Source organism: Rhinopithecus roxellana, chromosome 16, assembly GCF_007565055.1.
Source record: "Rhinopithecus roxellana isolate Shanxi Qingling chromosome 16, ASM756505v1, whole genome shotgun sequence".
Lineage (NCBI taxonomy): Eukaryota > Metazoa > Chordata > Mammalia > Primates > Cercopithecidae > Rhinopithecus > Rhinopithecus roxellana.
Window position 1 is genome coordinate 46655246 of NC_044564.1, and position 14951 is coordinate 46670196.

General features: G+C 37.6%; 1 protein-coding gene across 1 annotated transcript in view; it reads right to left on the bottom strand.

The window, feature by feature from the left end:
• TMC1 (transmembrane channel like 1) overlaps nucleotides 1–14951 on the bottom strand; it is a 180364-nt gene that overhangs the window by 15188 nt on the left and 150225 nt on the right. Inside the window, exons 16-17 of the mRNA XM_010375850.2 lie at nucleotides 6226–6293; nucleotides 1357–1596 (exon numbers count right to left, since the gene is read on the bottom strand). Coding sequence (XP_010374152.1) covers nucleotides 1357–1596; nucleotides 6226–6293 — 308 coding nt within the window. The remainder of the gene's footprint in view (nucleotides 1–1356; nucleotides 1597–6225; nucleotides 6294–14951) is intronic.

Sequence of the window (14951 nt, forward strand, 5' to 3'; positions counted from 1 at the left end):
AATTATATTTGGGCATTACAGCATCATGCATATCATTCACATGGCTTTTACAGTCTCATTTCCTTCACTGAAAAAGAGAAACAGTTCAAGTGCATGCTGGCCAGTGACTCAACACGCAGAGATTCTTGGGAGAACTTGTGGTAGATTCATTTCTAAGGCCCTTTAGGGAAAGAAACCTCATCCTCCAGATGCCAGGGACTTAGTTTTCTGATATGTGTCATAGAGAGAAGAGAGCTCTGTCATACAGAACTGTAATGTATATCTCTAAATTGGATCAAGGAGCCATTGTGACTCTTGATTCCCGACTTGAATGATAATTGGGAGAGAATATATATGTGGAACAGCCTTAATTTTTTTCACTAGCATGTGGCATTTTGGATAACAAATTGGGTGGCCCTCTTTATGCTCATTAGTATTTAGTAATAATTCTCTTTCCCAGGTAAAATGCGGGGTATTCTCTCTCTCTCTCTTTCTCTCTCTCTCTCTCTCCCCTTTCTCTCTCTCTTTCTTTAAGGTAGTGATGCACAAGAGAAGTAGTGAGAGCTGACCATGTCTGGATGTGACGGCCCAGAGTCAGGCAAACTCACATCCAGACCAGTGTCATCAGACCTTGCTCTTAGCTATTCCCTAAGGTGGAAACAGCTCAGATTCACCATACATATTTTACCCAGGCAGAGCCTGGAAAAGTATAAAGTATTTTCTCTTTTATGATTCCCAAATGAGGAAGCAGACAGAACTTGCCAAAGAATCTCCACGTCACCTATTGAACCTGAATACCCAAAGGATCTCATTTCTTTTTTTTTCCTTTTCTTTCTTTCCTTCCTTCCCTCCCTCCCTCCCTCTCTCTCTCTTTCTCTCTCTCTCTTTCTCTCTCTCTTTCTTTCTCTCTTTCTCCCTTTCTTTCTTTCTTTCTCTCTCTCTCTCTCTCTCTTTCTTTCTTTCTTTCTTTGACAGAATTTTGCTCTTGTCCCCCAGGCTGGAGTGCAGTGGCGCCATCTCAGCTCACTGCAACCTCCGCCTCCTGGGCTCAAGCAATTCTCCTGCCTCAGCCTCTCAAGTAGCTGGCATTACAGGCACTGGCCATCTCACCCGGCTAATTTATATATTTTTGTTAGAGATGGGGTTTCACCGTGTTGGCCAGGCTTGTCTCAAACTCCTGACCTCAGGTGATCCACCTGCCTCAGCCTCCCAAAGTGCTGGGCTTATAGGTGTGAGCCACTGCCCCCAGCCAGGATCTCATTTCCACCAACCAAAAATGCCATTGTTTGGGGAAAAAAATAGCTTATACAATGAATGGCCATTCCCATCTCCATCCCTGAAAGAACATCATGCCTGAGTCAAATTTCAAAAAGAGACCTGAAGGGACCACAATCAAAAGATGGCGGGAGGGACACGATCATGTACAAGACAGGCATGGTGGACAGGAAGAGGATGAGCAGTAGCATGCCCAGGTAGAAGTTATTCGATCTGGAAGCTTTGAAGACCCTGGCCTCGGGAACATTGCAGCACATAACGGCCCAGCACTGGAAGTACATGGATGTGTGGAGTCGAAGGATATTGATGCCTGGGAGGCTGGGAGCAAAGAAGGAGCCCATCCTAGAAAGAAAACAGAACTCTGCTCAGTTTTGAGTCTTTACTCCATAGCAAAGTCACACTGCTCCTGTATATTTGACATCAGGCTTCTTTTCCAAAGGCAGAAAATACACTGCCACTTTCAACCACACAAACCCTTTTCATAAGTAAACTGCACTTACCTATTTCCAACTTCTAAACACATTTTGCCACTTTCCTCATTATTGTAGGAATTGCATATCATAATTATTTCATAGAAAGGATGTTTTTAACTAACTAAACCTACTGTCATTAGTGAATTTAAACTACAACAGAGTAAACAATATTTACAATTGTTTTACTTCTTTCTTCTAATTATTTTAGAATAAAATACTTATACCAACACTTATACCATTGACTAATATATCTATAAATATAACTTGTTAAAAATAATTAACCCTTAAAGTCACTTCTTCTACTCAAATAAATTGTACATTTGAATTAATCACTTTTGTAATGAATAATTAGTTTTTGCTTAATGACAGGAGGTCAAGGTTGCAGTAGGCCATGACTGTACAGCTGAAAAAAATTTTTGCTTAATGAAAGAAAAAAATTAAAATAAATTTTCTCTTTCTGATGTTGATCATTTTCTCTTTGTAGGTGATATGGTGTTTTAAAGCCAATTGCAATGCTGTATTTTTGCCTCCTAAAATAGGGTTTTATTGAAAATGTATAACTAGATTATAGGTTTCTGAGATGAAAATTCCACACATTTATTTAAATTTAGTTTATCTGTTTACTTTCTTTCTTTAGCTTGTCTTGGGAATTCTCTGCTTTGTGCATCTGAGTTTTTATAAGTATTTTAAAATACTACTTTTAGGTAGGAACCTAAAAGTGGTGTGGTCACTTTTACTTGATGGCTTAGTTGATTACTTCAACAAAATACGTTTCACTCTTCTTGGATGAGAAAATTCATTAGCACCATAAATCAATACAAATAGCTTGTTATTTCAAAATCAAAAGAAGATATATGTGCACTTATTTTAAAAATGTAAGGGGAGCCCTGTCTTTTAAACTGTTCTATCTATAATGAAGCCCGCAACATTTCTAACTAGGTTTAGCATTTTGTTCTCCCTGAATAGCTGTTTAGCCAATCCAACGTAAATATGGTTCATTATAGAGACATTTTTAATTTAAATGAAGAAATTAGTTTCCGCTATAATTGAACTTTTGCCAACCCAAAGTTAACTCATTTCTTTGAAAAGTGGAATATTGTCACAATTTGGGCTGTCTTGTTGACAAGATTTCAGGCAATAGATCTGAATGATATTTTACCACAATGAATTGAACAAAGACTTTGTAGGAAGTTAAACTATTTTTTTCTATTGGGAGGATAGATTTTAAAACAATGCAGTATACTTTTGTTACATGACAGCAAGAGAGAGGGAACGCCAAAAAAGTAAGCAAGTAAGCAAGTGATAGTCCCAGCTAATGGGTTAGAATTGCAAAGCACTAGATTATATCCCCCAATACCAATACTTGTTGATGTAATACCCTTTGAGTCTTTCTAAAAATCAAGTGGCGACATCACTTGTTTTGACCAATAAAGTATGAAAAGAAATTATGTCCTTACTGCTGGGTAGAAGCTTTAAAAGCCCTGTGTGATTTTTCCTTCTCTTCGTTCTCTGCTAGTGTGATAGCAATGTTTCAGATGGATCCTATTCCATCAGTCTTGGTCTCTAAAGTGAAGGTAAGTTCTAAGAGCAAAGTTCTTCTTCCACCCCACATTGAACATGTTCTTTTTATGAGCTGCTAAGATTTTGAGGTTGTTTCATTGCTGCATAACCTAATCAATTCTAAAACATAATTTTGCACATAATTCAAAATTGAGACTTGCCTAAAACCACATATATTTGTACCTATATACATGCACATTGTTTGTAGGTATATGCTTATTATTTGTGCATGCATCTATAAATAAATTTCAAAATTTCAAAATAAATATCACAAAGACATTTTGAACAAATAACTCAAGAGCCATAACCTAGAAAAATAAGTCCTGGCGTAATAATATCTGAATGTTAATGCTCATCCTATCTTTCCTCATGAATCACTAATCAGCTCGGCCCACTAAGTCCCTTACCCAGGCTGGATCCCGTCATCTGTCAGTAAAAATCATTGTAATACTTTAGCATTATAAAATGCTTTTCTTCCAGGAAGATCAAAGAAAATGAAAGCTTCTTTTATTTAACTCTCCTTATTATTTCAGTGACATGTACGTGTCAGGTAAATTATTCACATCTGATCAACTGAGAAGGTGAGAAGAAAAAGGTGATAAACCTGGCCAGAGGGTACCCAATGAAGCTGTGTTGGAGCAATGTCCAAAACTCATTTTCTCTCTCACTGTGTGTTCTGTGCCATTTCTCAATATCCTGCTATGATCAAGATATTATGTGCTTTCATCATTTAAAAATATTAGCACAGAAACCATCATGTGTATTTCAAACAATAAGTGTTTAAATAAAGGTTACTGAGCATTCATCCAAATCATAGCAAAATGAATTTTATCTATAAATGTTGATGATAATAACATCTGCATAAGTAACCTCCACTACTCAGCAATTCCTAAAGCAGTAATTCAATGTCTCCAGTCACAGTCCAATGGAATTGAATACAAAATCCCCGTACCTTTTTAATTGTTTCTGTAGAAAATGGTTAAGCTCAGGCATTATATCCTCATGCTTCATAAAATAATGGAACAATCGTGTGTGAGGACCTTTGTGCAGAGTAAGCCTACTAATTTTACATTACACCTGCCCCACACCTCCCTCTACATGACATCCCCCTCCCTCATCACCCTCCTAGGGTTAGGAAAAGAGTATTTGTGCCAAGCATTGACGTGAAGGTGAATAATAGAATAATGGTCAGTTTGCTTCTGGAACTTTGGAAAGTGTGTGAACATCTCTGTATACTCAAAAAACACAATCCCGTTCTAATATTCTCTTCAAACTAGCCAGAAGCAAGGTTGACCACTGTCTGAAGATTTAATAGACAGAAAATGACAGTGCAGAGATTTTGATAAAGGATCTGCCCATGAGAGAACTGGAAAAACATGTTAGATATTTAAGAATTTCAATACGAACAGTAGTGGACTAAAATAGTTGCAAAATCACAAGTGAAACCAATCAAGACAGCCATTATAACAGCTTTTCTGACAATAAAAACAAATTTCTAGGCCAATCTGTTGTCTTAACTCTGAAAGAACACAATTGATGTGTAGCATATGTCTGCATGAATGGTAACCACGAGGCCTGAGGGATTTATGACACTTTGTGTCAATGCCACTGATAGAACACTGGCTTCTCATTACTCCCATAGCCATATAGCCATTTTCTGCCATGACAGCCAGTTGAACTCCAGGAAATGAAAACTCAGAACCCACAGAAGCTGCTCCCTTTACTTCCGTGTCAGTAGACATTCCTCGGGCCACCTCGACTTTCCTCCCTACTTGGAAAATGAAAGATACATTTCCTTCCTTAGTGAATCTGGACATGTGAGTCATACTTGGAAACTTTGGAAAGGGGATAAAAATTAGATTTTTAAACCTACCTAGCAAAGGAGGAAACGATATTTGTATAACATCTTTTCCATATTGATTTACCTAATCAGGCACAGGAATTTAACAGTCCCCATGGCAAGATGATGGAGCCCTTGAGGGTGGTCTTTGTGTGACAGAAGCAAGACAGTTTTAGCATTTGCAGAGGGGTCCAGTGTCTGTCAGCACCCAAAGGTTTAATAATTCAGGACAGCGCTATTTGTACAATATATGAAACTTGTTTAAAAACTGAGTCTATACTTGCACTTGTGAATAGGACAATGGTATGGTTGGTAGCATAATATTGTCTTAGGCACATATACCCAGGATAAAGTAGCCTTATTGTAACTGCTTATAGGCTGGAAATCTGAAGTGATAGATGTCCAAGACACATGGTCCGTGATTCAGTTCTTAAACTCAAAAATGATTTCTACTGTATCGACTCATCTTAACCTGTCAAGTTTATAGTGAGAATGCTTTTATTTGATAAAAGATATGACAACCCTTCACACATCAAAAAAAATAATAATAATTCTGATGTGCCAATGGCCCAATTAAACAAGTTACAAAATGAAGATTATATTTTAACTTGACCTTCCTAATACATGTGTTTCATCTCTATAAACTATTGGATTTGATAAGGTATTATTTTTAAAAGTAGCTATAAGTTACATTTTAAATATATTTAGTAGTGACAACAAAATAAACTCGGTCTCTCAGAAAGGCCTTATGTTAATTTATTTTGTATTTAACATGTGGTAATGTAATTATTAATGTCTTAATATTAGATTCTGGTATCACCAAATATAAAAATATAGTCTTCAAATAAATCTGCCAACCAGAACACAGACTCCCATTACTTGATGAAGGAGTGCCTCGCCAAACAGAAAGACAGCTTTGATGACTGACATTTACGATATGAAAAAAAAGGAAACTGTGTACAGGCATCCACTTCGCAAAAGTAAATATGGAGTTAGACACCGACTGTGTTCTCCTCTAACACCAGGATTCAATGCTTTATGCAAAAATAACCTGGGAGGCTTTTCTGTAAGTGATAAACTGTCCAACAGCTGGCCTACCAGATCATGCCTTGGTTGAAGATCAGAGCGAGGACGTTGCCACTGATGTCGAATTCGGTGTATGAAGGCTAGAGGAGACACAATGTTCATTGGATTAGCATCTCACATGGTCAAAACTGAAAGGCAAGTGGTTCTACATAGGCATGGCTAGGGTTTCAACTACTTCCCTTCAGCAACAATAGCAGAATAATCACTAGGATAAGTAACTAGAGATGAATAAAACAAAGAAAGCACCTTTTTATTTTTTTTAAACATAGTGAGACTCATTTTTAAATGCTGTCATTCAATGCTTTGAAAGTATAGCAAGACAGGCTCTCTTATACACTGCTGGTGAAAGTAAAAACTGTAGCAAACTTTCAGAAAAACAATTTGACAATGCATATTAAAAGCTTTAAAAATCTTATTCTTTTTGACTCTGTAAGAAAACTTCTAGAATCTGTCTTAATAAAATTATCTGATGTGATGATAAACTTTAACAAGCAATGATGAAACCATGTAAGTGTTGAACATTAGTCATGTATATACAATATATTTATACGATGATATATTGCAACAAATTACAATCATTTTGAAAGAATATTTACATGCATGAGCAAAAACTGTGCTCTAATGTTAAACAAAAAATATAAAGTCACACATTAATCAACTATATGAAACTACACACCAAAACTGGAAAATAATCAGCAAGATAGTCATACCTTATATGTGGGTGATGGACTATAGTTTTCCTTTTCTTTTTTAAGTTTTGCATATTAAAACTTTTTTCAACAAAAATGTGAATTAACTGTAACATAAAATAAATATAGCAAAAAATATATATAACAAAAGCTTAAGAAGTTATTCAATTGAATGTCCAGTCTCCATGTCTTGAATAATAACCTCCATGCTCAGGGCAGCAACACTAGGCTGTGTTTTGTGCAGAGGAGTCACAAAAAAACAATAGGATGGAGGTGGGAAACTTGATAGGGTGGCCCATCCAACGATTTCCTGGTGATGCATTAGGCATCCTAACAAGAGGTTCTAACAATGGAGTTAATGCTAACTAGCAAGGGCAATAAAACTGGCTCTTATTTAATTTGGAATAGAGAATCAGAGGAGACTGATCAATTGGTCATAAGGGAATAAGAGAGCAGCAAATATGAAATGAGAAGGCCAAGAAGACCATGAAAAAGAGACCAAGACACTCGCAGGTTCCTAGCCCTGCTCAGATTCTGTTATCTCCAGGTGTGCTTCAGACCACACATATCCCCATAACAACTCTCTCCACAACACACACACACACACACACACACACACACACACACACACAATGACTCAAGAGAGCCCCTGTTCTTCCCAAACCCAAGATCTCAAAAATATATTTGTAAGAAGATAGAATTGGTTCCTGATTTGGAACTCCAACAAAACCATTCCCAACTTTCAAATGCTTGGCCTCAAGAGTCTCATGAATCCAGGCCTCAACTTTATCACTTTCCTGAAAGGCAGTATTATTCTCCTATTTGACTGAACATAGTGACAATCTGCCTTGTAACAGATTCAGGGAAAGAACAGCAAGTATGGCATGACAGGAATGGTTAACCCTCAAGGTAAAATGATAGGATGATACATAATGAAATAACAAAGAGTCCTGTGTATTAAACAGAACAAAGATGACGTGGATAACTGCAGTATCATTCTAGATACTGTTGAAGGATAGCTACAAAGTGTTTTTTTAGTTTGCAGATTTTCTAGAAGGGCAGTGTTCACAAGAGACAAAAAGATTTGGTTGACAGTTTTTGTTCTGAAATCAGCAATGAAAAAAAAATGTGACCTTCATGGAGAAAAATGAATTGTTTCTTATCTGGAGAACATTAACTCTGAGTCTTTTTCCTTCTGGGGGAGTGCCCTGCTCTGGATGATCTTCAGTACTTTTCCCCTGGAGCCCTGTGTGATCACAGAACACATCTGAAAAATGCTCATTTGGGTGGCCTGTGCCCACCTGTGGCCTTGGAACAGCCTTTCTCTATGTCAGTTTAAAAATCAAACCTTAAACCTTTGCCTCCTTAGAATGATGTCATGAGGTAGCCCACCAAACTACTGAATGTGGAAAAAATCTCAACGTTTTAAATGTCTATTTTCTTCACTCTCTCACAAGCACATAAACCTCCAGAAGGTCATTAGAGATGAAATATTTTATAACTAGTTGACTAGAAAAGCATAAAGGACATCCTAGGGTCCCTAGCTTTCTGCTGTGTTTGCAGCAGAGACAGCTGGAGGAACAACCCCCTTGATCTATAAACTGGTCTGATGCAGAGAAAGCACATATGGTGGCCATACTGGAACAAGTGGATTTGTAGAATAGACATTTGACTGGGATTCAAACCTGAATTTTAGACGTCACTCTACCATTTCTTAGCTAGGTGAGCTGGGCACGTCACTTATCTCATTAGGCTTAGTTTCCTGACACATAAATCAATAAAAATGAACTAGACCAAGGGTCAGCATACTAAGGCCCATGTGCCAAATCCGGACTGCCACCTGTTTTAACAAATAAACTTTTGTTGGAATGCAGATATATTCATTCATTTAAATATTATCTATGACTGGTACTAAAACAACAGAGTTTAGCAATTATAATAGAGACACTATGGCTTGCAAAAGCTAAAATACTTACTATCTAGCCCTTTACAGCGAAAGTTTGCCAACCTCTGAACTAGTTCATTTCTAAGATACCTTTCTAGTCTAAAAATATGTTACTGGTTGAAAATCAGACCCAGTTGTGAAAGAATTGCTTCTCTGTAAACACCTTAGAAATGCAATTTAACTTATGCAATAAACACAGAAGCTCTCATTTTAAAACTAAAACATATGAGAAGGCAGAAAACTACACATATGTAGTATAAAAGTCAGTGCTCATTGTTTTAGAGGTAGGCTTTTCTAAACATTAGGTTATATTACATTTTAAATTTTTAAAGTAATACTTTAATAAATATAAATCAATTTGCAATATATTTTGTTTGTCTCTAAAGTAGAAAAAACTCAAAGGTGAAAGATAATTAGGAAAAAGAAAAAAACAGATTCTCTTGAACTTTGAGATCATAAAATTATTTGAATGAGATAAGTGTAATAAATTCACTAATGACTGCTCATTCCTGCTAAGATTGTTGGGGGCCAGCACCAGAAAAGCCCATGTGGATTTGGGCTAAAGTCTATCATAGTCAACGGATTGGAAATGATGTTGTTTAATTTTTGGACCTTTGCTTGTGAGGTGCTAGGTCAGTCACCCACCTAGAGGGAAGACATGTGGTGCTCACTGGACAAAGAAAAAGCCTGGGAATATCCCTTCTCTCTCTGCAAGTTTCATTATTTGAGGCAGATTGCCAACCTGTGGATAACATGCAATGCAATTCAGGATCTCAGAGAGAATTAACTCTGTCTTGGCATGAGTTGCCTGACCTTCTCCACATAAATCCCATTTCTCACAGCTGGAATCACTCTGCTTAGAGCTGCAAGCTGGTCTGGGCTGTGGCTCCAGAGCAGTGGCTCCTGAGTGTGGTCCTCAGACGACAGTCAGCAGCATTACCTGCGAACTTATTAGAAAAGCACATTCTCGGGCCTTGCCCCAGATCTACTGAATCAGAAATGCTGTTTTCACAGGTCCTCAGGGGATTTTGACATATGCTCAAATTTCAGAAGCACTGATCTAGGACAAACTCTAGCCTCGTCTGCTAGGATGATTGAACACTTGAGGCTTTCTACTTCAACCCTAGTTGAGCGTAGGATCCTGTTAACTGCAGACAGATCCTGTCCACATATTCAAGGAACACTTAAAACGCAGTCTGCATTGTTCCTGTTCCCATGTTCTCAACCCCTTATGGGATGCCAATGATTTCTTCCTGACTCTTTATCATGCTACCTTCCTGAACTGATATATAATATCTCCATGTTCCCAGCTAGAGAACCGTTGATCTTCTAATTCTGTATCCCAGTTCATTTGCTAACTCCATTCTACCACAGGTAGCCTGCCTAAGCCTAGGAACACTTTGAGTTCTAAAAGGCATAGGTTTAGTGCATTAATTATTCAGGTTTTGGCAGAATTTTTAAAATTTCTAGAGTCAAGCATTACAGTGTAAATTCAACATGATGGAAATTTGGTTGATGGCTTTGAAGGAGACGAGACTCGAATTTCAGGCCTATCTCTACCACTAACCAGCAATGTGTCTTTGAGCAATTATTTAACATCCTCTAAACTTCTGTTTACTGTAAAGTAGGAACAACAATACCACCTCACAGCATTGCTGGTGCGATCACATGGAATAATATATGTGAAGTATTTTGTAGAGTTTCTGATACATTGCTGTAAATAAGCAGTACATTGCTTATTGTATATGTATGAGCACATGGAATAATATACGTAAAGTACATTGTAGAGTTTCTGATACATTGCAGTAAATAAGCAGTACATTGAGATGTAATATAATACAATGTAATATGATTGGGAATCCACTCAGGTAGTCAGTCAATTATATGCCTCTTATTTATGGATAATCTTGAGCACCCTTCATCAGACTTTAAAGCAGTCTCCCATCGCTGTTCCGCTCTCATGAGTGAGCAGTGATCACCTGAAAAATGCAACTGTGAACACCATGCTGAGTTGATTGAACATTCCCTTACCCCATCATGCCCTGAATCTAATTCTATGTCTTCCTGAATATTCTTTACTTGCTTTGTTGGTAAATAGTAAGAATGGTGTCAACGAAAACTGAAGTAAAGATAAAGATATTCTGCATTGAACTGTTATAGAAAACCCAGAGTTTACAAGAGGCCACACTTTGTATTAAATTAGAGCAGTTAAAATCCTTCCTAGGGACAAATTATTCTACTCCCCATGAACTCTTCTGAAACACTGAGAACTGTGCTCAGAGAAGCCTTGGGAGATATTAACTTACATTACATTAACTTACATTGGGGTAGCAATCTGCTCCAAGCCAGAAATTTTCCCACCTTAGTTAATCTCCATAGGTTTGTTGTGATAACACTATGACCATAAATTTATGTCTTGAAAAATATTCACAATCCCTTTTACCCCAACTTACTCAGATAGAGCCAGTATATAATTCAGTACATTTAACATAATAATTTTGTCCAGAAGTATACTTCATTGTCCTTATTATTCTCTGGCTACATATACTTAGGAACCTCATTTCAATTCACAGATGCAATTTTTCATATATTAAATATAAGCATTACAATTGGTTGTGTCAAAATCCACCTAACTTTAGCATTCTATAGACCTCTGAATCTAATGCTGAAATCTGCAGAGTTTCTACAGAGGCTGTTGCAATAAAAATGAATAGGCTTTTTTAAAGCCCTCTTCTGTGACTGAGCAATTCAACTCAGAGAAATTTATCATAAGAAAATAATTTATGCACCCACTATGATTTATCTATGAAGATACTTATTTACACAGATATAATGAAATGTCATCACACTTATTATCAAAAGAATAGACAGTTCAACTTAAAGCAAATTAAAACTAATTAGATTAATTATACTACATCCACATACAGAATATTATACAACCATTTAAAAGGTATGTGACAAAACAACAGTTAATAGTATTGGGAAATGATCACTGTTAGGTAAAAAAAACAAAAGCAGGTAATCAGTCTACTATCTATCTGTTTACACACATACATATATACATATACAAATGTATATATGTGTATATTTACAGAAATCTATGTTACTATATATAAATATGTAGTACTTGTTATCTAATACTATTTGATTCAACAATCCAAATAATTCATCTCATTAGTGGCAGAGATTATCTATGATTTTTATTTTCATATTAGCTTTGTTATATTTTCCAAATTTTCTACAATAAACTGGCATTATTTTTGGAATTCAGAAGAAAAAAATGTGCTTTGTGTGTGTGTGTACGTGTGCGTGCATGTGTGTATCAGAAAGGATCACGTTTTTATATTTTATTTCTGACAGAATTCTCAAGTATCTCCTCTGCCCATCTCAGGTTGTCCTTCCCTTCATGACAGGTACTTTCTGAAACCATATTGTTGATTAGCAGGTCTAGGAGAATAGCAGAGAAACCTTCTTATCAACGTTTTCTGCTCTAAAACAGCCTCATTTTAGTTTTTTTAATTTATACCTGGATTGTCCACACTGTCTAGCTCTGGGACCCTGTCTTATAATTGTCCCTCCACCAGAAACTCCTCCTTTCATCTCTTGAAATCCTGATCATCCTTTAAGACTTAGTTCAAATGTCTCCTCCTCCATGTCTGCATTTCTACTGATGCACGCCTGTCTCTCTCTCTCTTACACACACAGACACACACACACACACGCACCCACACACACACACTTTCTCTTCCAAAGGGCCATACAATTGATTTCTCTATTGATACTGGGAGTTTGCAAGAGAAAAGAGTGGTGAAGAGTATGAGGAACTGGAGAAGGAATATCCCAACTGCAGATGGCGGTGGTTTCTCAACTCTAGCCAATTTCTCCCTAGTGGGAATACAGACTTAATTTTGCCAGGCTTTCAAGAAAAACAAGAAATCCATGTGTTTTTATGTAAAAGCTCTCATTTTAAAATATTAGCTCATAAAAAATGAAACAAAAACAAACACCACCACTGGGCATACCACACAAAAATAACCATTAGCTGAATCCACCCTGCAGGCCACATTTGCAACCTCTACGTAAATCTACATCTTCTACATCCCTGTATTACTTTATCACCTAGCACAGAGTTTGTTCATAATAGCTTGCACCTAGTAGGCTCTCACTCATATAAGTTATCCATTTGGTAAGTCAATGACAATGGGATCTACATCAAAGATTCATCATCCATCATTAATGTTTTAAAACTTGTTTTGATTCTGACAGAGCTTTTTTGAACCTTCCAAAGGTAACGTGGGAGAAAATTCCTTCTCTGTGACCTAAAACAGGAACTTGTATTTTTCCCTGTACTTTGTACTAACCCAGGAACACTGTCAGCAGTCAATAAATAATAAATTACAGTCATTTAATTACAGCTTTTATGCATCCAGGTCATGTAATATTGACTTCCTATTTGCAGTCAGATTTTCTGCCACTTAAGAAGAAAGCAGCCAAGGGATAAAAGGTAAGCACAAGCCAAGCAATGGTCTAAGGAAGAAATGGCAATTTTTATGTCTGCCTCAGAGGAGCTGAATCAGGCAAGGAAAATAGAAATGAAACCAAGCCAGCTGAATACCTCATAGCAAAGAATGGGAAAGCAACACAAGAGCATCCTGTATCTATAGCCATTACCTCACTGTCGTTCACCAAAGAGCATTACCTAACTGCTTTTGGCCAGTCCAAGGAGGCACTTTCAATGAGGGTGATGGAGATTACCTCATAAAAGGTACCATCTCAAAGTCAGACAGCCAGACAGACCTAGCCTGAAATCTTGAAAATAGTCCTAACTGTAGGACTTATCTAGAGACTAGAGGGCAGGAGATAAAAGAAATAGAAGATCAGCTGTAAAGGATATTCCCTCACCGGTGAGGAGAGAAGCATTACTGGTTCAATAACTCAAAAACATTACACTGAGACTCCATGGGCACGTGCTTCGAAGGTGGCAGAGTTCTGGCAATAGACAGTGCTGCCTTGATGGTGCAAAAATGAGGAGGTTCAACATTCAAACAGCCAGTCAAGACATGTTGCCTGCTACGTGACTCACACAGTTCAAATAACAGAGGTCAGGGCCTCTGTTTTCATAGAGTATCCATTCTAACAAAGGGAGATAGACCATGAGTACATTTTACAAGAGTAATGTCAAATAGATGCACATCTTATGAAGAAAACAGAACAGTGTGTTGATATAAACAGTGCCTGATTAGCTACGTTAGAATAGGTGGTCAGAGAAGAGCTCTAAGGAGGTAACATAATAGCTGAGTCTTTAACGACAAGAAAAAACCAGCCATTCCTAGTTCTAGGGCAACAGCATCCCCTGCGGGAGAAACAGCAATTACAAATGTAAGGACCATCTTGCGTTTGGGCCTAAAAAGCAGCCCACGTTTGTGAACTTTACAAAGCAAGAGCAAAAGTGGTAGCAAATGACTTGAGAAAGAAAGAAAAGAAGCAGATCATCCAGGGTACTGAAGGCCTAGAAAGGGATTTGGAAATCATTCTAAGTACTTGAGAAGTCACTGGAAGATTTTAAGCAAATGAGTACTACCAACCCCCCAGGTCCTATTTTCCGGGATGAATGAAGCCAGTTTGACTGCAAAGGAGGACAGTGGAAACCAGGCGATGTGCTAGTCACTGAGTGATGACTGTGCTGTTGTCCTCAGACTTTGTTGGGGGACCTGCGGTTGAGCATAGAGGGAAAGCTGGTGATGGAGTCAGCACCAGTGTGGTTTTGAGAAACCCGAGCCATTGTTTCAGGAAAAGAAGCCGCCCCTGCCAGAATTCAGCTCCACCACTTGCCAGATGCATGACAGCAAACTAGGCCTTCCTTGAGCCTTCTGCAGTCTCTTGCTTGTGTCTCTGTCAAGCTCTTATTAGACTGTGAACTTTGTGAAGCAAGTACCATATTTATCAAATACTTTTATCCCCCGCATCTACTGCACAGTGACTGGCACATGATAGTATCCAGGAATTTAGTAGAATTCAAAGGCATATTAGAATATGCAGTTGATATTAGCCACCTTTCCCTGCTTCTAGAAATGCTAGTAATTTTATAGGGAGAAGGTGGGCTA